This window comes from Oryza glaberrima, chromosome 1 (genome assembly GCF_000147395.1).
Source record: "Oryza glaberrima chromosome 1, OglaRS2, whole genome shotgun sequence".
Taxonomy (NCBI): Eukaryota; Viridiplantae; Streptophyta; class Magnoliopsida; order Poales; family Poaceae; genus Oryza; species Oryza glaberrima.
Genome location: NC_068326.1, coordinates 9,010,989 through 9,038,184, shown reverse-complemented (window position 1 = coordinate 9,038,184; position 27,196 = coordinate 9,010,989). Strand labels below are relative to the sequence as shown.

The following is a 27,196-nucleotide window of genomic DNA, read 5'->3' as shown; positions in this document are numbered from 1 at the left end:
TCGAGGTTTTGTTGAGGATGAACAAGGAACAATCTGAATGGGAGAAAGATTGTGTGTACCTGAAAACAAGGAGTTAAAAGACCTGATAGTGACAGAAGCTCATCAAACCCAATATTCAATCCATCCCGGCAGTACTAAAATGTATCAAGACCTCAAAGAAAAATTCTGGTGGGTCAGCATGAGAAGGGAAATAGCTGAATTCGTCGCACTCTGTGATGTCTGTCAGCGAGTAAAGGCAGAACACCAAAGGCCAGCAGGTTTGCTACAGCCCCTTCAGATTCCAGAATGGAAGTGGGAAGAAATTGGAATGGACTTTATCACCGGTTTGCCTAGGACGTCATCGGGGCACGATTCTATTTGGGTAGTCGTTGATCGACTCACTAAAGTGGCTCACTTCATTCCGGTGCATACTACCTACTCAGGGAAGAAGTTAGCAGAGCTTTATCTGGCAAGAATCATGTGCTTACATGGTGTACCTAAGAAGATCGTGTCTGATCGAGGAAGCCAATTCACTTCAAAGTTCTGGCAGAAATTGCAAGAAGAATTGGGAACCCGTCTGAACTTCAGCACAGCCTACCATCCGCAAACTGATGGCCAGACTGAGCGAGTTAATCAAATATTGGAGGATATGTTGAGAGCCTGTGCGCTTGACTTTGGTGGAGCATGGGACAAAAGCTTGCCGTATGCTGAGTTCTCCTACAACAACAGTTACCAGGCTAGTCTGCAAATGGCACCGTTTGAAGCATTGTATGGACGGAGGTGTCGTACTCCGCTCTTCTGGGATCAGACCGGGGAACACCAGTTGTTTGGTACAGAAGTTTTAAATGAGGCAGAAGAGAAAGTCAGAGCTGTCAAGGAAAGATTGAGAATCGCACAATCTCGACTGAATAGCTATGCAGACAACCGCCGAAGGGAGCTCGCTTTCGAAGCAGGGGATTATGTGTATCTCCGTGTCACTCCGCTCAAGGGAGTACACCGCTTTCAAACCAAAGGAAAGTTGGCACCACGCTTTGTGGGACCATATCGGATTTTGGAACGCAGGGGTGAAGTTTCTTACCAGCTTGAGCCTTCCCTCCAACATGCTTGGCATTCATAATGTGTTCCACGTCTCTCAGTTGAAGAAATGTTTGAGAGTTCCTGAGGAACAGACAAGTCCAGATCACATCGAAATTCAGGAAGATCTGACCTATGTGGAGAAGCCAGTCCGCATCCTTGAGACCATCGAGAGAAGGACCAGAAACAAGGTAATCAGATTCTACAAAGTTCAATGGAGCCACCACTCAGAAGAAGAGGCCACAAATATCCCGCATTTCTATTAAATGTTGCATTCTTTTACAATGTCATGTGGGATGGGTCCTATCACTCAGCCATTTATTGTTTGCCTTATGCCATTGATAACTTGGGTATCAAAATAATTAGATGTTGGTTTAGGAAATGCTTAGCCATGCTTAGTTCAACTAGTACACAAATGGGGATCACATTATTACATAGACTTTGACTATTAGCATAGCTTTGGACTGGTGCCACCGCAATGGTGTTAGTTAACTAAAATACACTGAATGGTGGGCTGTGGGTGCATGGTTTTGCTGGTCGCACCCATGGCAATTAAGGACCGGTTCACGGGAAACCCTGGGAGACTTACCGTGCTTACCACAAGTGGGAGTGGGTAACTGCTTGATCTGAAGTATAGCTCGACCCTTTCCTAGGCACCGGTGGCGAGGGTGGGCGTGATGGAGTTGGGTCGGTCGGGGTGTCCGGTTGTCCAGCTGCCGGATTCACCACGGTGCAAGAGGGGACCGCCCACTGCCTTTTTAGGGGTGGGAGTGAAACCTTAGCGTGGTGTGGATGGTTAAGGGAGGGTTATGCGGAGGGTCTTGTCACGATTTCCCCCTTTGCAGTATCATGGTGATACTTTGGGGCATGTCGACATGTGTGGAATCGTATCTTGTGGGTACAGTTGTACACCTCTGGCCAGAGTAAAACTATTCGAATAGCCGTGCCCGCGGTTATGGGCGATCACCCAGATTCACCGTGATTAGTCTCACCCCTTGTTTAGCTTAATGAACTGGTGTAGTTTAGGTGGTTGGTTGGGCCTGTTGCAACGTGGTGTAACGTTGGACAGTGATTGGTTAATATTGATTAATTACTATAACTGTTTTACTGCTTTCAACTTCTGCTTTTAAATGCTAGCTTTGTGCAAATGAACCCCTAGCCTCCTCTGGTTATATCCTGCATCATACCTCCTCTTCCGGTAAGACTTGCTGAGTACAGTGGGTAGTACTCAGCCATGCTCTCTTTTCCCCCATACCAGAGTTGAAGTTCTTCCCAGTTGGAGCTGTCTCGAAGAAGTTGGTCTCGTCGCTGCCGTCAAGGGATGCCTGTGGAGTGGAGTCGCCCTGCTGTAGAAGTCAAGCGTCCAAGTCTAGCTCGTTTTATCTTTCCGCTGCATTTGTAATCTTTTCTATTTTTGTAAGACGTGGATCTGTATGTCAACAATTGTCGTTTGTGTACCCTGGCTGGTCCTGGACAGGGATTTAATGCACATTTAGCTTAGAAATTCTGGTTCGTGAGTTTCTGGGCGTGACAATGATCTTGTGCTATATTAGTTCATATGCATGTGGGTGCATTTGGTGGGCTTGTCTAGCCAAGTGTGGTGAGTTTTCTCAAGTCCCAAACAAAGAGAGAAGTGGGCACATCCTATAAGTTTGGGTAGCCTCATGTGGTTTTGTCCGGTGGAGTATCCTTTGGAGTGTGAGCCCTTTTCTCCCTTATAAAAGTTGTGTTTCTTGGATGGATTGTTCATGTGTTGGATAACCCTTTGATTAAGCTTCCCATAGAGTCCAAGAACGTCAAATTCCAAGACCTGAGTCAAGAGATATCGCCGTTTTACTAACGGTCGGTTGAGCTGAAAAGTGACCTGCGGTCTGACTGCAGCCTTTATAGCGGCCTGACCGAGGTATGCTATCCGGTCTGACTGCAGCCCCCATGGCGGTCTGACTGCTCATCCTGATTTAGAAGGAGGCCTCGTCTTGGCGATCCAGAGCCGCCAGAGCCGCAACCGGTCATACCGAGCCCCTAGCAGTCTGACCGGGCCGTGGATGGTCTGACCGGCCACTACACTGCGGTCAGACCGGCCAGGTTGAGTGGGCTCAATGATTGCCCTGTAATGGCTAGTTAACTAGCCATTACAAAGTAGTTCGGCCTGACCGGCCACACTATGGCGGTCTGACCAGCGGAGCACAGAGTTGGGGATTTCGACTCCAACGGCTAGTTTTGGTGGTTGGGGGTATATATACCCACTCCCCAGTAGCAAGGGCAAAGTTTTGGCACTCCATTGCATTATCTTGAACCCTTGCAAGAGCTCTCAAACCCTTGGGCACTTAGTTTATCTAGTGAGGTGTTAGAGAGTGAGTTAAGCCAATCTAAGTGCATTGCTTCATTGTTAGAGCTAGCATGGCACTTGATCATCCTCGGCAAGCATCCTAGACTTATTACTTTTGGAGGTTGCCACCTCCTAGACGGCTTGTGGAGGTGTTGCCTGGTGACCTCTCCGAGGAGATTGTGGAGGAGGCCCGGCGTCGGTTGTGAGTGGTTTGGAGTTCACCACCTTCGGAACGAAGGAAGAACTACCCTAGTGATTGAGGCTTGGGTAGTCCTCTCCGTGGGCCGACTCCAACCTTGCCCACCCCTTGACGAAGGGGGCGTGCGGTGGCTTCGTGGTTGAGCGGTGGAGTTGGGCTCGCCTGAAGCATCTAGGCCCCCGTTGTTAATTTTGGTAATTAATGACAAGCGCTAATTGTGGACTAACCGTTGCTATTGAGATATATATTAAGTTAGGTTCACATTATGTATGCGCATGGATGTCTACCGATGGATTAAAATTGACGGCGCAAAGCAAAAGGAAGAGAAGACGGTAAACTAGTGTTTTCATTTTAAATTGATCGAGGCGTTGGGCGATCAAAATTGTGCTAGTTTATTTATAGCTTTGTTGTACTATTAAGAGGGGTAATGACCTAGCAAAGAGATGATTTTAATTGCCACATTAGGTCATTGCATTTTCACTTGTACTCACTTTTTCACAACACACACAACACCTTGCATTCACTGAGTTCGGCCTGACCAGGGGGCGGTCAGACCGACCACATAGTGGCGGTCTGACCGGCGTGCCCTGGCCGGTCTAACCAGCCCCAAACGGACGGTCTGACCGGCGCACAAGGTCGGTCTGACCGGCGGCTTATGGGCGGTCTGACCGGCCCCCTGGAGGCCGGGATGGTGTTGCTCGGGGTGGCTGATATAGAGCCGACGGAGTCGTATTCGGTCAGACCGAGCTAATGGCGGTCTGACCGAGCCGAGGCCGGTCTGACCGGCCACTCAACGTTGGTCTGACCGGCCAGGCCGATGGGGCCCTCTAACAGGGCTATAACGGCTAGTTTTCTAGCCGTTGCAGAGTAGCACGGTCTGACCGACAACATACCTCCGGTCAGATCAGCAGAGCACAGAGTTGGGGGATTTCGCCCCCAACGGCTAGTTTTGGTTGGTGGGAGTATAAATACTCCCCCCTCCAGCAGCAAGGGGGCTCTCTTGGCACCCAATTCAATTGCATACACCCATTGCACCTCTCTCACACACCTTTGAGCTTAGTGTTCATCCATTGTAGTGTTAAGGGTTGATTAGCCAAGAGTCAAGTGCATTGCTTCATTGTAGAGCTAGTGTGGCACTTGATCATCTCCACACCGGGTCATCGCTTGTTACTCTTGGAGGTTGCCGCCTCCTAGACGGCTTGTGGAGAAGTTGCCCAGTGACCTCTCCGAGAAGATTATGGAGGAGGCCCGGCGCCGGTTGTGAGTGGTTTGGAGTTCACCACCTTCGGAGTGAAGGAAGAACCACCCCGAGTGATCGAGGCTTGGGTAGTCCTCTCCATGGGCCGGCTCCCGCCTTGCCCACCCCTTGACGAAGAGGGCGTGCGGTGGCTTCGTGGTTGAGCGGTGGAGTTGAGCTCACCTTAACGGGGAGTAGGAAACCAGCGAGTTTCCGAACCTCGGTGAAAAATCTCTTGTCTCCTTGTATCATTTGATTGTCGCATTTACATTTGTGCAATTTACATTTCTAGAGACATACTTGAGATCATATCACCCTAGGATTGCTAAACATTGACATAGGAGTGTGATTTACTTTTCTAGAGATATAATTGAGCCACTATCACCCTAGGTTTGCAAAACATAACTTAGTTGCTTCGTTAGAGTTGACCATCACCGAGCCTAGCAACTTAGGTTGGTTTTGATTAGGTGTAATTTAGTTTTAAATCGCCTATTCACCCCCCTAGTCGATATCTCGATCCTACATCGCCTCAACGGGGATTAGGAAACCGGCGAGTTTCTGAATCTCGGTGAAAAATTCCTTTTCTCTTGTCTCATTTATTTGTTGCATTTACATTTGTGCAATTTACATTCATAGAGATATATTTGAGCTTATATCACCGTAGGTTTGCAAAACTTAACTTAATTGCTTAGTTAACCTTATATCTCACATTGCCTAGCAATTTAGGTTAGTTTTGTTTAAGTGCCATTTAGTTTTAAATTGCCTATTCACCCCCCCTCTAGTCGACATCTCGATCCTACACATCCAAAGCAAACGTTGTTTCTACTTTTTCAGATTGACCAAAGCACAGGAGCAGAGTTTTGCATCCCTCTTGCAATGCTATACACACACAAAAAAGAAACACAGTTCGCTATCGTTAATTCTTTTTTTTTCTTTGATTGATGTGCCCATCCTACATCCTGATATCAGAAAGGGATGATGGATGTAATTTCATTTCCTCATGAAATGCTTCCCGTTATAAAAAAAAACTATCTGATCAACTATGTGACATTTATTTAGAGGTAAAGCATTTTAATTTCTTCGCTTTTGAGCAGTAAGTATTTCGCAAGGCGGCCTAGGGCGGATCGGCAGCTTCCTGCGACATTCCTTCAATGCAAACGTGGTATTTTTCTACCCTTTGATAGATAGCATACATATAAGAATCCGACTAATCCGATAAATATAGCACTAGCACTTCATCTTCCAGCGCGTTGGACTCTAAATCCTAACAGAGTGGTTCGATTCCACCTCAGAACGACCTTCACGAAAGTGAAAAATCTTTGTCCTACCAAAACCGGACCTTGAAAAGCGATGTTTAGTTCACTGTCTCCACTCCACTATTCTTATCTTACATAATAACCTGCCTCTTCTTTAATTGACCTCATATTTTGTATAATTAAATAGATGTCTGGGTTTATGAAAGTGGTAGCTCGGTCTTCAGACGGGGATTTCTATTCCCCATGGATTAGCTTTCCTGAGTGACTTGATTCTTAGCTCTGCTGCCTGAGCAGTTGCCATTGAGAATGTTGTGGGGAACGATTGGGTGACTTAGCACAAGCAGCGCGTAACAGGTCCTTTGCAGATGGTAAGTACCTGGATTTCAAAGGCATTGCTAGATGCGTCGACTTGCCAGACGAGCTTGCGGTGTAGCTCTTGAAAGAAAGAAAAAGCCGCTTTCAAGAGTACTTTACTTACAGTTCTATTGAAAGGGAAGGTGATAAAAAAATAGAGCTGATTGGTCAAAACTCTTTCCCTTTGAATCCCTTAATTGTTGATTTGAGTGCGGTGCCTGTAAGGGTAGCTTGGAAAAAAAGATTGCTTGCTCCTTGCATGTGAAGGTGGGAAACAAGGAAACAGAGGAAATGCTTACTGGGACATAGCCTTCGGTACGAGTTGAAGGGAAGAGGATTGCTTGGAACCTCTAAGACATGGCACCCCTGCCCTAGCCGCCTTTTCTTATGATGTCTCGAAAGCGGATTCTTACTAGCATTTTACTAAGTGGTGTGTGTAGTTTTTACATTTCCTACGCTTTTCGTATCAATTCCTCCCTCTTTCCTCTTTCAACACTTTGGCCCTTTTATCATATAATTGAATTGAATTGTCTTGGCATTTAGCATTTGCTCTCTTCTGGGACCTAAAGAAAGTGAGTGCCTGTAGCACGAATCTGTTGTCATTCTACTGCAACAGTTGTACTGGAATGATGAATACCTTGAGCAGGTAGAAATAGAAAAAAAGAATTTTACTAAAATGGAAAAAGGCTTTCTTTCTAAAGGAAAAAGCTTCATGCTTCAGTACCAAATGAAAAACAGCCTTCCCAGCGAGTGCCAATGTAGTAAGTTTAGCCTCTAACGCCAGTTCAACTACAATTCGAGAACTCGCAGCAGCTCCTTCAAAGGTATAATATCTCAAATGCTTAGTTAAAGATATGGTATGCGTACATTTATCTTGGAAGGTGCTACCATAATACTACTTCCATTTTACAATGTAAGACTTTCTAGTATTGTCCACATTTATATAGATGATAATATATATATATATATATATATATATATATATATATATATATAATGTCTAGATTCATTAAGATCTATATGAATGTGGGCAATGCTAAAAGTCTTATATTGTGAAACGTTTCACAATGAGCTCATTCAAATAGTAGTATAAAATTAACGATTAAAATTCTGAAATTTTCGATCATTTATTCAAGATGGAATTCGGTTACGCTGAACGTTAAATATTCGTGGTCGAAAAGGGCGCGTACAATTCCGAGATCGGTCGCGCGGCCCAGTATCCACACTGTTAGGAAACCTCCAGCCCACGAAGGCCCAGCCCACGAAGGCCCGGCCCGGTTACCCACTAATTGGACCCATCACTAATATGAAAAGAGAGCATGGCATTGCCCTATAAATAGAGGGTTGGAGGAGAGGTCTCGTACACTTGAGAATGCAATGGATGAATGAGAAAGGATGCCACACCCTCATATCTTGTGTCTCTACTTGTGTAGAATTACGAGACCCTCTTGGACTACTTCGTCTAGCAGGAGAGTTGCGTAATACGTTATCAGCACGACGTTTTACCGGAGACCAAGAAGGAAGGAGGGTAAGATCTAATCGCGAAAACGAAGTCCTCTCCCACTTCTCATCCATTTTTGCTTTTCCCGGAGAAATCCGCAACGCCGACTTGAAGTCGCCGGTGAAAACCGTTTTGGGATTTTTCGGAATTGTTGGCCAAGCCGTGCTCATTTTTCACTGCGCCACACCGGCCACGGACGTCGCATCGCGCTGAAACGGCAAGCCGGCGATCGCACGCGAAGCCTGAGCCACCGACGCACGAACCGCCGTGCACCGACGGCACCCTGCAAGGCGTTGTAGTACGGCATACTACGCCACTGTGCCAGGGAGGCGTTGGCAGGAGAGGAAGAAAAACAAGAAAAATGAAGAAGAACAAGAAAATGAAAAACGAAGAAGAGGCCATCGATGGAGACGACGTGCCGTGCTGGGTTTTTCGAGCCACCGCCGTGCGCCGACCGCAGCACGGCCACGCAGCCAGGCAGGAAGGGGAATAGAAGGAAAGAGAAGGAGGAAAAGGAAAGAAGAAGGAAAAATGGAAAGAATTGGTGATTTTGTACAAATGTCCCCGTGTTTTCTGAAAAACATGCACATACTCCTCTGCATTGGAAGGTTTGCATTTTAAACACTGTATTTTCCAGAAAATACACAATTAACCCTCAGCATTGGGCTATTTGTTTGAATGGCCTTCATAATTTGCAAATATCTCCAAAAATCATATTTTCGCACAAAAGGGACCACAGGACTCTGGACTTCGACCCTCAACTTTGCATTCCAGGTACCTTTATTGCTGACTTATGTGATTATGAAATTTATTTATCGCATTTACGATTATTGATTATTTGTGATGTTTTTATTACTTATAATTAATATCGTTGCGGTAAAATTGTATAGAATAGCATAGAATATATTGGAACTATTTGCGGGAATTTTGTGTACCATTATATTGCAACACTTGTGCATTTTACCGGCGTTTAATTTGCGCATATTGAATAATGGAAGATGACTAGCATCGCGAATTAAAAATTCGCTAAATCTAGAATATCTCTGACATATGCACTCAATGTCGAAATTATAGTGGACCTTGTAGCTCCATTACATAATTAAACCTAGCGCTTTATTTACTGATTCGACGAGATTGATCAAGCACTTCAATCTCTCGTTGGTGCCTCCAAGCTACTCTAGGAATGAGTATGCTAAATGGATAAGCGTGTTGGTACTCTTTTGACTGCATGGAAGAAGCAACTTACAAGATTATGGTGCAAACCCTATCTCTCGTAGAGCAAGGACTATGAACAAGAGTGGGTATATTTCGACTATGGTTCACTGAGTAGATGACCCAGAGAGTACGGTAATACGGTGCACCGAATTTGCACCGAATACTGCGGAAACTCTTGATGTTCTACCCGAACGCGACGAAAGTCACACGCATGCATCACTGGTGCACATACGAGAAGTATGCCTAACTAGTTGATAATAGAATTGCGTATCGTTCGGCATAGTGTTCATCAGAAGAACATTGTCTTCCCAAATCACCTAGCACAGTTGATAATAAATTTAACACGAGCATCTAGCCCAGTGCACTTACCTCAATGAAAGAAGAGGACAAGGGGGAGTAGAACACATGTCAAGGTGAACAATCTAGGAACATGAAAAGGACAATCCTAATAGCACACTCATCATGAATTGAGGGGGAGAACTCCTAGCCTATTTGCATGGCTATGACCGTAGAATCTCCTATGCTAGATAGGATCGGCCGTAAGATTATGCCAGAATAGTAAAGCATTGCCATAGGTGTTGAGCAAGAAATTCGCTATGAAGTAAATTGAATCCGATGTACCGGAATACTTCGTTGAATCAATATACTTCGTCATCACGTGTTGCAATTTTTTGAATTGAACATTGCATCAAAGAAATGGTCCTTGCCCAAGTAGAGCACACATTTTCTCTGCAATAAAGAATTATTTTTAGTATAAAATAGCATATTTAAGGCATTTACTATTTTATCACTCCTTTCTGGCACATAGTTATAATGCTTTGAATTTTGTGTAGCATCCAAACATAAAAGAAAAATGAATTGTAGTCCGCATAACAACAAATAACACTTTAAGAGAAAGAGGTATTTCCAGACCCATAGAACTGGAAATATTATGACCGTTGCTAACAGCAACAACTGAATTTGTCGACCTAGAAAGTGCCATGGTCATATTACCTATGGAACAAATGATGCACTTTATAGAAGCATCTATTGTTCGTCAACCCCGTTGAACTTTCTAAAAGTGTGATGGTTTGGGCTACACCTTTTAGCAACGGATTTTCAACCATTCCGGTCTTAGAATTATAAGAATAAATATTACAACTCATATGGTCATAGCACATATATGCATAATTTTCCTAAATCATGAAGATTTGTGTGCTAGTATGCACCGATAGGAGATTAATGCATAAACAGCGTATAGTTCTAGCATCCCTGAACTGGATTGCGAAGAATATATGTGGCTCCCATTTGGTACTGTATGGATAAATGCGCTTCCGAAGCAGCAAACATCCAGTGTATCTTAGACACCGTGTCTTTGCCAAGACTGATTCAGCAAGATCACGTGAACTCCATTAGAACTCACTAAATCATCTTCAGAAGTCCGCGAGGACAATGCTAGCATTGCATTTGATGATTGGCGAATTGGTAGCACGAAGTACCAAATATCCGCATAAGCGGACTAAGTATAAGCTATGAATTGCAATATTTACTATATCATTGTTGTAATAGCCGCAGTAGAAAAGGACATGTAGTCTTGAAAGCAGCGGATTTTGAAAGAAAACTCAGACCATCGGCATGAACATCCATCCTGCAACTAGTGCTATTGCATCTGTTTGGTTTATGTGCATATCTCACTATCATAATGCATTGCAAAATGCTCTCTCCAAAAGTCGGAAACCTTTTACGGAGATAGTTATGAAGCCTAAATTCCTTGACAAATAAGAATTATTTCCAGTCATTTAGGGGGAGAGAATGAACCCCTAGATAGGAAATGTCAGGAAATATGATAGTAGAAAGGGACTAATGCATGTTACACCGCACTAGTGAATGCAGTTTGCACAAAGAATTAAAACTGCCAAATCACTTTGTAAATACTTTTGTGACTTTGAAGAGTTTGACTAAGTTGCATGAATGCACCGGAGGAGGGTGAAATACCGAAGAAAGTAAAGGTATCCCTCATCTTGTCCAGAGGCCTCGAACAAAAACAATTGGACAAGAAACTTCGGCTCCTCACACCCCTAAAGTAACCGAAGATGTCTGGTAAAAACAAGGCAAGAGGGACTATCATACTCAAAGTCACGGAAAGTATCCACCGAATAGAGGGGAGCTAGCTGTTGGAGTGCACACTAACGCTGGTACATGCCCATATCAAGAAGCATTAAGCAAGAAGAAGAAGAAGAAGAAGAAGCATATGAAAAATGCATCTCCTTGTATATCCATGGATACTCGCATAAAGAAATTGGCAATGAGACCTATCATCGGCAATGTCTCTTTTAGACAACAAAACTCATTGGCAGTCAACCAGGAGTTGAATGGAATTAATGAACTAGAAGTTGAAAAGAACTCAACCTGAATATTGATAAGCATTGAAGATAGAATCAATGGATGCATTTCAGGAGCTTGGATCGGACACTTGCATAATAGTACATGAAGAAGTACTAGGTTCCGAACCAACATCAAAAGAATAGAATAAATCATAAAAGAATTGAAGAAAAGAAACTCGTTCGTTTTGAATTTGAGTTTGATTTGAAATATTTGGCCGAATCCAAATCATGCTTACGCTTGCAGGTAAAGGCATGCGACAGATGGAAGTCTAGTACATCAGTCCAACTGCACTTAGAAATGTTCATGGTGCATGGCTTTTGAATAGTCAATTATCGTCAAAATGGGATGGAATTCCCAAACACAAGTGTGTCATAGCAGCACATGAATATTTGGCTAATTGAACTAAACCGAACTAAGCGTCGTTGAACTGTTCAAAGCCTCGATATGGTTTTGAGAGATGGTTACCCGCAACAGCAATCGCGATTTGAAAACTATCTCAACCCCCACCATTTATGAAATTAAAGCAGCATATATCACACATATGCAAATGAGTTATGTGAGTAGCAAACTCACTAAGCATATGAACCCCCCAAGCTCTTCTATGTACATGAATTGCATAGAAGCAACGAACTAAGTCATGTGAAAGTCTTGCAGATTCATCCGCTAACTCATTATTGACATCTTCATTGAATAGGTGTGTCCGAGAAATCGGAATAATGAGACTTAGAGAAATGCAAAATTTAGGGGGAGAATTTCGCCGACTCATTTCAGAATCTTGATATAGAAAATCAAGTACCCAAAATCAATCTAGAAAGATTGAACAAAGAATTGGGTGGATTGTACTCTTTTTCCCTTGGATAAGTTTTCCCAGCAGTTTCTTATTAAGGTTTTTAACGAGGCAATTCGTGCGACATTGCAAGTGTATGCTATGTACTCTTTCTCCAAATTTTTCCCACTGGGTTTTTGTGGAGTTTTGATGAGGCATAGGCATCACGCAGTGAGAGCCCAAGGGGGAGTGTTAGAAAACCGCCGGCCCATGAAGGCCCGGCCCGGTTACCCACTAATTGGGCCCATCACTAATATGGAAAGTGGGCAAGGCATTGCTCTATAAATAGAGGGTTGGAGGAGAGGTTTTGTACACTTGAGAATGCAATGGATAAATGAGAAAGGATGCCACACCCTCATATCTTGTGTCTCCACTTGCGTAGAATTACGGGACCCTCTTGGACTACTTCATGTAGCAGGAGGGTTGCGTAATACGTTATCAGCACGAGAGAAATACTAGTATGACTTACATTGTGAAACGGAGAAAGTAGATTTTATAAGCTCATTCAAATAGTAGTATAAAATTAACGATTAAAATTCTAAAATTTTTGATCATTTATTCAAGATGGAATTCGGTTACGCTGAACGTTAAATATTCGTGGTCGGAAAGGGCGCGTACAGTTCCTAGATCGGTCGCACGGCCCAGTATCCGCAATACAAAGGACACCAGTGATCCGAAGTGTAGCCCACGACCACGATCCAATGACTACTTTAGTGCTCTCTACGCTGCCGCCCCAACTCTCAGTGCATCCCACCAGCGACCACGTGGAAGTGAGGAAGAGAGATGCGGCGAGCCAAGGCGAAACAAGAGGATCTTCCATCTGGGTGACGATGCTTCCGACGGCGGCGACGAGGAGGACAGCTCGAACCTGTGCTTCTACTTCCCCGTGCACCACTACTCCGACAGCATCCCCCTTCACCCTATACTATACAAGGTGGATCCCCCCATCCCTCGACAACGACGACGACCACGCTGCCGCTACTCTTTCCACCGGGTCGCTGGGCTCCTTGATCGTCGGAGTTGGATACTGTTCCGATGGTTCCGGAGGCGACGAGACCATACTGTTCAACACCCGAGACCGAGGAAGAAAATTGCAATTATAGGACTCCAAACAATGCGCTTCGCAGTTATAGGACCCCAATCGTCGACTTCGCTAAAACGACCCTTGAAACGTTGGCACTTTATTTTACATGACATTTGGTCCTTTTAATCACTTTTCTCAACTAAGATACATGTATTTTGCCCTAAAGTGACCGTATTGCCCTTCTGCCTTCTGTATACTTGATCAATGGTATCTTTTCATCTCATCCGACTCCGCCGTTGTTCCTCCTTCCCTCCCCACGCCGCCGTTCCTCCTTCCCTCACCACGCCGCCGTTCCCTTCCCATCCTCGGCTCCCATGGATAGAGTGTCGCCGCCCGAAGATGGAGATGGACGCCCGATCGCCATGGAAGGCCAAGCAGTCGAAGACCTGGCAGCCTCTGCCCTAGCCACTCGGGGTCTGGTCACGGCGCCTGGTGGCCTGGGCGCGCCGGCTGATGCCTTGGCTGTGGTAGCCGATGGCCATGTATAGCAGAACGCCAACGCTAGTGCTGTAGCCGCTGCTAGAACATTGCTGCCCAATGCTCCTCTTCCAGCAATGGAGTTCAACCTTCCTGTTCTTCAAGTGCAAATGTATTGGTTGCACTAGATTTCTGTTTTTTTTACCACGATAGTAGTAGGCAGTAGTAAAACTTGATTTCACTTGTTTAGGTCCCAAGTAGATCATGTGGAAAATATGGAAAGAGTTGATTGGATAACATACACATGGTCGAGACACATGATGATGAAGGTCGTATTGCACTTATGAGTGAGTCACAGATTTGTGAGCTTTTAGGTGTGATAGAGGAGGACACAACGAATATACCTGCACAGGGCTTTGATTGTCGAATGTATGAACATGGGCATGATAGTGAGCTTGGGCAAAATAATGATGGTGCTGCCATTCCTACTAGTGATGAGGTACCGGGTGAGATGCTCATTTCATATGATAAGAACAACCCATCCATGGCTTTAGGAACAATGTACCCAACAATGGAGGAGTTCAAGTTGGTAGTGTGGCAATTTGCCATTAAGGAGGAGTTTGATTTAGGAGTAGAGAAGTCATGTAAGACGAGATATAGGGCTTATTGCAAGTCCGGTGATGAAGATTGCCCTTGCACTTGGAGGATAAATGGCACCAAACAAAAAGGCCAAAGCACTGTGGAGGTAAATAAATTTATTTTTTCTTTCATTAATTCTACTTTTTATGTAAATTAACATGAATCTCTTTGATTTTTTATTTTGCATGTAACTGTCGTAGTCGATGAGCATACATGTGTCTAGCATGAGGCAGATAGCTACAACTCCAACTCTGAAGTGGGTAGCTAGCAAGGCTGTGAGTATCCTTAGAGATGATCCAAATATTGGTGCTAAGAGATTGCAAAACAGGTTGCAGACAGATCACAAGTGTGAAATTTCATATGACACTGTATGGCGGGGTAAAGAAAGAGCTCTTGAAGAGGTTTATGGCAAATGGGAAGAGAGTGTTGAGTTGTTGTTTAGGTGGAAGGCCGAGGTAATGAAGCGGTGCCCCGAGAGTGTCGTTTAGGTGGATGGTCAAGTATATTTCCACCGTTTTTTCTGTGCTCTTAAACCATGCATTGATGGTTTCTTAGAAGGTTGTAGGCCTCATTTGAGCATAGATGCTACAACACTTAATGGAGGGTGGAATGGTCACTTGGCCGCAGCTGTAGCAGTTGATGGTCACAATTGGATGTATCCACTCGCTTATGGCTTCATAGCTTCTGAAACAATAGACAACTGGCTTCCATAAGAAATATTGCATACAGGCTACCTGAAGGCAGGATACTTCCAGCTATAATGCATCAGCTAAAGGCAAATACTAGAGGCTTGGGGCATTTGAAAATTGTACCATGTTCTAATTGGAGTGCAGAGGTGTGGGACAAGAGCAGCAACGTTGAGAGGCATATTGTCAAGTTACACCAAAGGACCTGTACATGTCTTGAATGGCAGCACACTGGTAAGCCATGTCAACATGTATTGGCCTATGTAACCCGCCAAAGGGGAGTTAACCTTGAACAGTTTGTGCATAACTACTACTCGGTGAATAGATTCAGGGCTGCTTATGGAAGAGAGATTGAGCCGATGACAGACAAAACTCAATGGCCACAAGTTGACCTACCATTTTTAGTTGGTGCGCCTCTTGCTAAATTACCTGTTGGAAGACAAAGGAAACTAAGAAGGAAGGGATGGATGGAAGGTGGCCACAAGAAAAATGGTTCCAAAGATGGTCCATTTACCAATGAGAGTGAAGGTGAGAAGGGAGGTGACAATGATACTGCTCCAACAAATGGAAAGGGAAAGAAGATGATCAGAGGACCTATGACTTGCCAAAAATGCGGAGAAAAAGGCCACAGGCAAGCTAGTGCCAAGTGCCCACTCAATGGGACAGCAAAAAAGAGGTAAGGACTGATTTTATTTATCAAAAAACTTAAATGAAAATGCCAATATTAATTTATTTGATTACTTGTAGGAAGCGTAGGCAATCTAGGAAGAATGTTACAAAAGCTGTGGCAGCAGAACCTAACACTCCACGGAAGCCGACTAGAGAAGAAATCCTACGGGATAGTCAGAAATATTAACATATTTACTGTATATTAATTTTTTCCAAACATCTAATTGTCATATCCTATTTATGTGTAGCAAGCTTGCGATGTTACTAGGAGAAGGTACATCGTCACAAACCGACACCACTAGTCCCGTGAGGATACCTACCGCGGCGGCACCAAAAAAGATGACTCCAAAGAGAAAGCTACACATTGGTTGAATAATTTTAGTTGTGATGAGATGTAAACTCATACTTTATTTCATATGACTTAGATTTCGTTTGGAACTAAATTATGGTCTTCTGAGATGAACTTGTTTATGCTAGAATCTCGGTTTTATGAGACAAGCTTGTTTGTGCAAAATTCATGGTTTTATCTATTACTTGTAATTGAGATCTCGTTGTAATTGCGTATGGATCATCTTTGATCATCTTTCATTTATTCATTGGGTTAGTGTTGCAATTTTTGTGCATGATTGACCATGTACAGTACAATTTTGGGGCATATGCAGCTGGCAGCTGCAGCAAGTTCAAGAGCGGCTAGCAGCTTACCAGCCATCCTAGGCGAGCCATTGCTCTAGCCATGGACAGGCGGCGGCCGGCCAGCCATCCCAGTCCCAGGCTGCGGCTAGCCAGCCAGACGACCGGCTAGCAGCGTGGGAGCACGCCAATTGAAGCTGAGGGAAATACGGTCACATCAAGGTAAAATACATGTATTTTAGTAGGGAAAAGTGATTAAAAGGACCAAATGTCATGTAAAACAAAGTGCCAACATTTCAAGGGTTGTTTTAGTGAAGTCGTCAATTGGGGTCCTATAACTAAGAAGCTTATTGTTTGGAGTCCTATAATTGCAATTTTCTCAGACCGAGGAGCTCATCCGCGGGCTGACACACTATGTCCCATTCCGTCCCTGATTTGAATAGGCAACATTTAGGCTGTATTTAGTTCAGCGCAAAGTTTGGATTTTGGTTGAAATTGGAGATGATGTGACTGAAAAGTTGTGTGTGTATGACAGGTTAATGTGATGGAAAAGGACTGAAGTTTGGATCCAAACTTTATATCTAAACACAGCCTTAGTACTCTACAAACTTGGGAATCATCCCTTTTTCTCTGCGAAGAGAGCAGAGCACAGACATGTATTTGAAAGTAATCTATGAAATTTGGGAAATGATCGATCACAGACGCACAAGCACAACACAAGTATCATGCCGCCAAAACTTGGCTGCATCACCCAGGATTTAGCAGCCACAAACTTTTGCAATACAGATCACGAGCCACACAGACATCACACAAGACCACAACCTGGCCACATCCTGAAACAGAACTGAGCAAGATCAGATAAACAACACCAGCAGCGGTTCAAGTCACCTACAAAGATCAACAGCAGTTCAAGTAATGGAGAGGTCAATAATTAGCGGTGGCGCCATGGAACTTCCTTGTTTCAGCGATGACGTCGGTCATCAATAATTTGGGCGACCCGCTGTTGTATGATGTCGTGTTTTTTTTTTTTTTTTTTTTTTTTTTTTTGGAACGGGATGTGCAAAATGCAGAGGGATGTAACACAGGTCACCGGGCCGGACAAATTGTGTGGGTCAGACCTAATTATAACATGCATGCACGTAGATGAACTGCACCTCTAAGGCTCTTAACACCTTCCAATAGTATCTCGTCTGACCTTATAGCTAGGGATCGGTGTAGGCCACCTGTATAGCCAAAGAAAAGGGTTGAATGTAAAGGAGAACAAAATTTTATCAACAACAAACAAAATACTCCTACGTCTACAGGAGTAAAGAAAAAGGAAGTCACCTGTTATAGTTAAACTCTTCTATCAAACCAGCAGATATAGTTTTCTCTATAGTGCTTCCATCATTTTCTCGCTTTATAACAATCTAGTAGAAATTTCCATAATTGTGAAAACAAGTTTACTGATTATTAACAAGCACAACATATGACAGATAATTCTAACATGTAGAACAATATGACATCATGAGCTACCTCAACTGTTATCCTTTTCGCTGAAAAATCACCATTGGTTTCTTGGTCATACTCTTCCATAGTTTCCTTGCATTTATCCATCAATATTGCACCGAACTGGTGCCATTACAAATATGGTTATAAACAAAAGCATGATTCTAATCAAAAGTTCACAACATATATAAACAAAAAAAGCAGTAGCTGACTCTGGAAATTATTAAAACAAAATGTCACCTCAGGGGCAGTAGAGAGGAATTTCCCACCACATTTCATGAGAATATCACCCTGACATATTCCAGCAATATCAGCGGGTGATCCCTCAGCCACCTAATTGTCATTTTTTTATTCAGTTCATCTTATATATACATTGAGCAGAGAAACATTAAGATGGCAACTATAGCTAAAAGAATAACACTGCTATAAACATTCTGAAGACCATAAAATTTAGATAATGTTAAAAGTAATAATTAGGAGAAAAAGTTGACGAATTAGCAGCATGTATTAAAAAATGCACTTGAATATAAGCTAGAATGGATATGTAAAGTTGTATACAGTTACTACATTGAAAAAAATAGCAGACACAACATGTTAAGAAGCTTGTTAAAAATCTAAGTTTTTGGTACCCAAAGTATAAACAAATGTTATAGAGTTCTCATCCAAATGTTAATGAGCCTCTAAACATAATTTACAAGGAATGACAATATATAAATTTTAAATACCTATTCTGGAAGTCCACAAATCTAGGGCAAAGTATCGCAAAAATAAACATAGGATAGAGGAGGTTCACACATTTGAAATATATAGGCCATTATCAACATCCGAGAATTTTCTGTATATGTGCTCTAGATGACTAAGCGGAACCATTTGAATAGAGGTGAACCAGAATCCAATCCAAGGTCGAATTATTCTTCTGTAAAAAGTAAAGAAGAATATTACTATAATGCAGCAGTAAACATAAACTAGGCAATTGTATAATAATGTATAGAAATTAACAATCAAGTTTTTGACCTTCACAGGTAATAAAGTAAAAATAATATCAGGATAAAATATTCATCACCAATCACCATAAGGACTGGACCTACCCAAATATCTGGTGATGTTCCAAGCATTTGAAAACAATTGCCATCGAAAGAAATGGCGTTTGGTTCTCTTCAAAGAAGTTAATACCTACAACATGGCCATTATAATTTACAAGGGGTCCCCCGGTGCCAGCCTAGAAAAAAGGAATCACAATAAATTGTCAAGATATGTACACGAATAGCAAGAGGTAAAAAAGGGAAAAGTCCATGTAAAATGCATCAAAGAACATGCAAAAACACGCAGAGTAGAGGAGGTCAACAAAAGAAACATTTTAAACAAAAATATGGATTGCACCTCCACGAAATATTAAGTGTTCACACAATTTGCTCAGTTAATAAAGTTGTGTTACCCTGGCCCTAATTATCAACTAATCTCAGTAGCTGAGTTTGCTTCAGTAGATCAATTCAGTATTAATTCTTAGTGTCCAAAGAAAAACAAAACAAGCTTTGACAAAGAAACAACAAAATTATCCTGTCTGAATGGAGAATAGGTATTCAATTTGAACAAGAGGAAAAGAACAGTACAGAAACTAGATCACACTGTTGGATGATGCTCACATGGAAAAACACTGGTGCATCTGGCAAGAGTGAGATTCTCTAGCAAGTTAACTAGAGAATAGTGAATTCTAGCTACCTTTGAAAAAAGAAAAACATTGCATACAGAAACCTTTGACAAAATGATATTCATCTATGGAACAATCTAGCTATAGGATGTTTGGTTTTTTAAAAAAAAGATGTCAAAGGATCCACTCAATCCTACTCTCTACTTAACGAGTTGTTTGGTCTTGGAAATGCCATGGGTCAATCACCAAACATGCCTCAAAACCAGATGTGAAAAACAATGAATTGGTGGGTTGTCCCACCAAAATCATGGGATCATCCTATGATCAAGCAATCTCATCCACCAGCACAGAAATGATTTGATTCCTCAAAACAAACATCACACTAGTAACTGCTGGTAAAATGATCTTAAGAGACACAGGTCAATCATGCTTAGCAACTATTCACACAGATTGATGTGATGGACGATGCTTCAAGTTCCAAGTGTTTCAACTACTTAAAAGAAGACGATAATTAAACATTCACATAGACCAACCTGCTCTATGATGGACACATCAGCAAAAATGAAACCTGAATTGTTCAGTACTGAAAGACAGAGAGAAGCATATAACATCATCTCAGTATTGACAGAATCTATAAATTGAGAACAAAAACTATTTCACAGAATAAAACCACAGAAACAGCTGACAATTTCTGTTTGGCTCTTCTATATGTGATTAAATTAGTTCAGGTAGTTTTTGGATGCCCTATGCATATTCTGATGTTCATTCAAGTTTGCATACATGAGTTGTGTGAAGATTGTGTGTGCTTTAGTAGTAAAATCTGAACAGAGAAGGAATTAAAAGAGTCTCAGTTAATTTGAATCAGTAGTTTGCATAACCAACTAATGAATTAAGCAAGGAAAAAAAGGCATGTATCATATCGGCAACAAAGAGCAAATTGTGTTCAGATATTATTTACCATTGTTATCTCGCAACTTGATACTAACAGTTCTGAACACTCAAATATGCTGGCTCTGTTGCTTATTTCTCCCCTTGAGCACATCAGAAGACCACCTTCATAAGAACGGCCAAGGGCTAAAACATCTCCCTTGTCGATAATATATTTAAGGATAACAGCCTCTTGAAGCTTGAAATTGGATGTGACTTCAACTAAGGCTATGTTATGATGGAAATCTACCATGGAAATCTGGCAAATAGATATATCCCCACTAGGTAGAAAGACCTCCACCTAAGTAAGTAATAAAAAATCAGGACAAAAATAAATTGTGGGTGGTAACATATTTCAACAAAAAAGGAAGAGTAAATTTCATAAACGCCATGTCTGGGGCCCATTGGTAACAAGAAAATAGCGCAATTTTGTGATTTTTATCACTAAACCACATGTTTTGTGGCGGTTGTTTCACAAAACCCAGGGTCCATCCAAGTCAGCTGTTGCAACATATTAGGCCCACCTGCAGGTGCCACCTCAATAGCCAGCCTGGCAATCTCTGGAAAGGAGCCACCTGGCTGGCCACCACTCCACACCTCCCACCGCAGTGCCATTTGCTATCAACGACGATTGCTGTGGCTCAGCCTTGCCGCCGCAGTGTTGTACTGCCTGTTGGTTGACAACTTCTTCCCCTAAACCACCAGCACAAGCTCAAGCTCTGCTTGTTTGCTTTGTTGATGATCTTTCCTGTCCGATGATGATTAATGCTTTTCAAGACTCTTGGGAGTGTGGACTCGGGGATGTTAAGAACAATGCCTCTGCCAGGCCGGAGGACTGCATAATTCAATTGGTTTTAACATCTGTTATTCCAAAGGAAAATGGTAGTCCAGTTTGAGATGGTTCAATTGCTTTTGCTACTGCTTGATTCCACGGTAAGGATATGCATGGTTCATGGCAGGAGGTTGCAACGATTGAGCTGGGTTCTGTGATTTTGTGAAAGACTGCCTCAAAATATGTGGTGGTTATATGTTACCAGTGCCCCCAAACCTGGTATTTTGTGAAATTTACACCCCCTCCCCACAAAAAAAATAGAAAAAAAGAAACTTATTACTTACCCTGACATCATCTCCACATGGAGGTCTAACAAGTGCTGCTGAGGTTAATATTGTACCAATGCTGGTACTATCGTTCCACCGTATCACAAATCCTGAGCAAACCCGTATCCTTTTTCGACCTGAATTACATAACAAAGTTAGTGGAGGTCTAAGAAGTATGTTATAAAGAGGTTTGTTTCTAGAAACAAAAATACCTGCAAAGGAAGATAAACTGACAATTGACTGTGAAACACCCAAAGCAACCTTTCGAGCAACTTGGCTTTTAGCACTACCATCATCAATATCACAAAATGTATCCTCCAGAGTGAGAATTGGACCCTCAGCCTGAACTCCAACTAGAATAAAACATTATTACCGTTAGTTACTCAGACAGAATTAGAATATCAATAGCTTTACTTGCATATAATTTTCATGCACAAATTGCATTCCAGTAGAAACATGAGTTCAATTGTGCCTCCCTCTATACATAAAAATATGCATATGCTTCCATGGTACTTGAAATCATGAAAAGCTTCAAAGGCACTGCAAGTAATACATACAGAAATGATCTTCCATGTCTACCATATAAGCAAGAAAATCCTAGCAATATATTCATCGATAAGCTGAAAATCCTGAATTAGAGAACATATAGAACAATAAGAGGAGCAAGCTGGTTAATCTGTCTAGCCGATACTCCATTATATGAAGAGTAAATTAATTTGACAAGGCACATTCATATGCCCCGGTATTTGTGCAAGCAATGATTTCCCTATAGGCTTTGTTCATCAAAATCCAAATTTCTTGGGCATTTTATCACAGTTTTTAGTGATGACTATATATCTGGAGTTCGACGACAAATCCTAATAACATTTAAAAGTAGAGCAGGATAGGCAGAGATGTCATACATACTTCGTTCAGCGATTCGGCCCCTTCTCTCTGCCTCGACAGCAAGCATACGGCGAATGTTTATGGCCAGCTGAGCCCTGGCCTCCGCCCCAGCGGCGGTGGCGGCGGGCTCCTCTGCAGTGGCGGGGGTGGCGGGGGGAGGGCGCGGTCTGGTCTCCGGCTCGGATGAGGCGCCCTCCTCCTCCTGCTGCAGCCTCGTCTCACGGGCGACGACGCGCCGGCGCTTCCCCCGCCCCGGCTCCTCCTCGGCATGCGCCTGGGGAGGCGGGCGTTGCTTCTCCCGTGCGCAGCGTCATCTGGGGAGGACGCGGATTCTCTGGCGACGATTTGGAGGCGGCGACCGGCGGCGGCGAGCGTGAGCACGCGTTGTTCGGCCGGCGAGAGCAGAACCGCGGGGTGGCGATCGGAATTCTGGTCGGAGGACAGGTCGGTGCGTTTGGGCTAGTCGTAGGCGTTTCTTTTTTTTTTCTTTTTCTTTTTTTTGACCTTTAAACCGTGTGCTCAGCGATATCACGAGCCACCCAGTCGCTTACAAACTCTGGGAGGGGTCCAACCAATCAACCAAACAGCAGATTGAGCTAAATTATGACCACACACATTACAAGATCTTGGAATAAAAGAAATATCAGCCTTGACAAACTCTAAGGGCCTGTTTATATTATAGCCAAAATAAATTTTATTAAATTTTAATAAAATTGTCAAATATGTGCATCTATTTAGTTTTTAAACAAACTCTGGTAAATACATAAAAAATTCTACCAAAACTTAGCAATATTGTCAAATTGACAAAATTTTGGTATTGCCAAAATTTGATAAGGTTCATTTTAGCTACAATCTGAACATGCCCTAATTGGATGAGGAGCTTTATTACTCGGAAAATAGGATTGCTCGCAGCTGGCTCATAGTCCTGCGTTTTTAGCGCCGCTACTAGCATTGCCAAATCAGATTCGATTCCAATATCAACTATTCACTGCACTACAAGGGCTCGCAGTGCAGCATTCGTCCAGCTCCAGCAAGTATCAAGGTTCACCTTACCGTTTTTGGCGTGGTTACCGCACCCCCGCGGTTACCGCGAAAACCGCGTGGTAACCACGAGACAAACCATGATTTCAAAAACTGAAATAGTTACCATGTATGGTAACCGTGATAACCGCATGGTTACCACGCGGTTTTGTAAACCCTAGCAAGTATACAGCATCCACTATGATCACGTACCACAAAACCCCATCCTCCATCTTTGGTTGCTTCCAGGTAGGAACCATCAAAGTTGAGCTTCAGATTTCCCTCCAGAGCTGGTGACCAGCTTTTGACAGCATGACTGCCAGTGTTGCTCTTCTCTGGCCATAGAAAATAACAAGGGCATTCTGTTTATTTGATTTGATTTTGAAGTGATTAATTAAGAAAAGTTGAAAGAGGCAAGCGCTGGGCTACATGCATTGGCTATTATTGATTTATGGTGTGCATGCATTAGCAAGTATTAGTATCATTCTACAGCACAAGGCTGCAAGTATGCAGTCTCTATTGTCTTCTTGCTTTGCCCGCTGTGTTTTTTTAGATAATGGATTAAACCAGCTTCTACACTCAAAGAATATACACAGCCTGCTTTGCCTGCTGTGTTGAGGGTACACTTAACTGAACTGAGGGGATTGATAAACATAAGATTACTATAGATAAAATGATCTTTGGAACCGAGTGCCTAGGAACCCCATTCTCAATGTAGCTCCGCCCCTGGGGGTTCTAGCTTGTTCACCCACATTTATCTTATTTCGGTTATCCCACCAATTCCAGAGGAGCAAGATTATCTTCAATTTAATCTGACCACCAGTTTCTTTTTTCTAGTTGAATCCGTACAATTCACAACAATATTATTACTATTCGGGTGAAACTGCTTCTACGTTAATCTATGCTCCCTCTATCCGTGAATATAAGGGATTTTACTATATAATAAAAGGATATTATGTGATTGGACAAAAAGTGATGAGTGAAAGAATAAAGTGGTAATAAAAGTTAGGGTTAATTAGATCCATGCCATTACAAATATGTCAATTTAGAAAAATACCACTATATTTCGTCTATTCGTAGTCGTGTCACTAAAATTTTACAAAATTGAAACCGTGCCACTGCCGTCACGTTTTCCATCCATCTCTTCTTTTTTTTTCCCATTTGCTTCTTCCTCTTTCCTTTTCTTCCTTTCACTTTCTCCCCTCTCATGCCTAGTGAAGCCCAGGCCTCCACTGGAGCTCCTCCTCCTCCTCCGACCTCTAGCCTCCCTTCAGGCGCTCCTGCGCCCGCCCACTCACTGAGGACGAGCAGAGGATGTGATGCGAGGAGGACAAGCAAGCAATGGCGGCGTGAGGATGGCAAGTGGACGACGGCGATGACGCGAGCAGGACGGATGGGCTCCCACCAGCGGCTCGAGGATGGAGAGTGGACGGCAGTGGCGGCGACGCGTGGAGGACGACCGGACGACGCCAACGACGCGAGAAGGACCAGCGAACACTGGACGGCATGAGGGTGACGTTGTTAGGTCTCGAATCTGGCCGACGATGGAGCTTGAGCAGGTGACGGAACTCTAGAGGGATGGCCTCGACAGATCCATGCGGGAAGGCTCGGGAATAGCTGCTTCGGCAGCCCACGAAGGAACTCTGGCGTAGCGACCTACTCCGATGGGCGGGCGTTTGCTCGTCCGCGTCCTCCTCGGTGGACAGGCGGGCGAGCAAAGGAGCGCTTGAAGGACGTTGACTTGCTCGGCTGGAGTAGTAGTTGGTGGCGGCTAGGCTTTGGAGTGATACTCGTAAAGCGGATGATTAGGGTATTAGGGTACGTTGGAACGAGGATCTATGTAATACGATATCAAGCAAACAGAAGACAGAGATTATACTGGTTCAGGCTCCTTATCAGGTAATAGCCCTACTCCAGTTTATATGGGATTGATGATGGAAAACCACATATTACAATAGAAGTAGACGAAATCAATGATACCGACAAGATCGTAGTCGTGGTATTTGACGAGATCTCTCGGCGACTTGACTTTGCGTACTCCAGCTTCATAAGCTATGGTGGGTGTGTTGGCGATGAGATTCGATGCCTTCCACCCCTCCCTAGGGGTCCTTGTTATACCGTGGATCATCTTGATCTCCAAGTAAGACTCGGAGACATCGGATCTTGTATAATATAACAAAAACTCTATCCCCTCCGAGCAGGACTTTGGAAATCGCTTGATTCGTAGAGATATTTTCCATAATTTGTAACAAATTCCTACGGCGTACACGGGAACAATCTGTGTACGTGAAGGTATGCCATATCCGTATATTTCATAAGTCGTAGGATAGGAGGTTGTTAACACCAAAATTTGGTAAAGCCCAAAGTCACCATCGACCTAGAGTCAGTGTCAACTTCAGAGTCCTGGGATCGACCGATGAGAGTTATCAAGTCGCCAGTTGTCGAATTCTTACTATATTCGGTTAAGAAAATTAATCTATTAAAGGAAACTTATCTAGAAGTGACCGAGTTCAAGGAGGATACAGCATGACAAGTTATCTATTAATTAGGAATAGTTTGTTAGTTTCCTTTTATCTTTGGGAAAGTGTGTTTAGTGTCCAATAAGAACTTTATGTTTTCCTTTTATCTTTAGGAAAGTTTCTTTCTTGTTAAGGACTAGTATCTACCCATGGGTATAAATATGTACACCTAGGGTCATTGTAAGAATCTCTCGATCAATACAACTACTCGGCGCATCGCCACCCTCTTTACCGTGGTTTTTACTTACCATCCGGTGGAATTTGGCACCTGATGCGGGGCTGCATCGGTTCAGTTCGATCTCCGGCGAAGGGGTAAGTCCTACGTTCCGCCGACCCTGGTGAATCTGTCGGCTGCATTGGTGTTGTTCAAGGCTGCATCGCTTCGATCTTTTGGATCACTCTAGTTTGGTTGATATATTTGCCTACCTGATATCTTAGTTCTATCTCTAATTGCATTGTGTTTAGAGACGCATCGGTTTAGTTGGAACTGTCTTGGTTAGGTCTGATCTTCTATCTTAGCTGATATATTTCTACAATCACAATGCTGTTATAAATAGATTTGTTATATCCATCACATTAGACAAATCTATCGGCTCATCAAGTATTAGATTACCACATATAATGTCGTGCTGCATCGGTTAGGTCCGACCTACTAGATTATTGTTGATAATATAAATCTTGTTAAGCCGATAGGTTCATGCTAATGTTTTATCAGGTTGCTAGCCGATAAGTTATCTGGACATTGCATCGGCTTATAAGGATTGCATATACATATAAGTTGGATTTAGCCGATCGCAACAAAGGTTTCATTGATCTATCTAATCTTGTGGATTTTATGACATCAGACCTCCAACCGATGTATGCTTTAATCTTCGGATCGATGCTTATCTATCATATCATTATTAGCCAATTGGTTTCTACTGGATTATATTGTTATATTTTATTATATCAGCCGATTGCCTTCATATCATCATCTACATTGAACATATAGCCGATAGCTCAAAACCCTATCGACATCGGCTGATATCGGCATCGGCTGGGATTACTCCATCGGCTTGTCAGCCGATCGGCTGTTTGATTTGTTGTTTACATATTTTGTCAGTTGCAGGATCAAACTGACTGGCACACTCGCATCCCACCAACCTTTGGACC

General features: G+C 43.0%; 1 protein-coding gene and 1 pseudogene across 1 annotated transcript; one reads left to right on the top strand and one right to left on the bottom strand.

Moving 5' to 3' along the window:
- The first annotated feature begins 15,519 nt into the window (after positions 1–15,519).
- Positions 15,520–16,201, top strand: LOC127771570 (uncharacterized). Its single transcript, XM_052297496.1, has 3 exons — positions 15,520–15,836; positions 15,908–16,009; positions 16,063–16,201. The coding sequence occupies exons 1-3, from the start codon at positions 15,520–15,522 to the stop codon at positions 16,199–16,201; spliced, it is 558 nt and encodes a 185-aa protein (XP_052153456.1).
- Positions 16,202–16,443: 242 nt separating this feature from the next.
- Positions 16,444–23,016, bottom strand: LOC127760836 (putative protease Do-like 14; annotated as a pseudogene).
- Between the last annotated feature and the right edge of the window lie 4,180 nt (positions 23,017–27,196).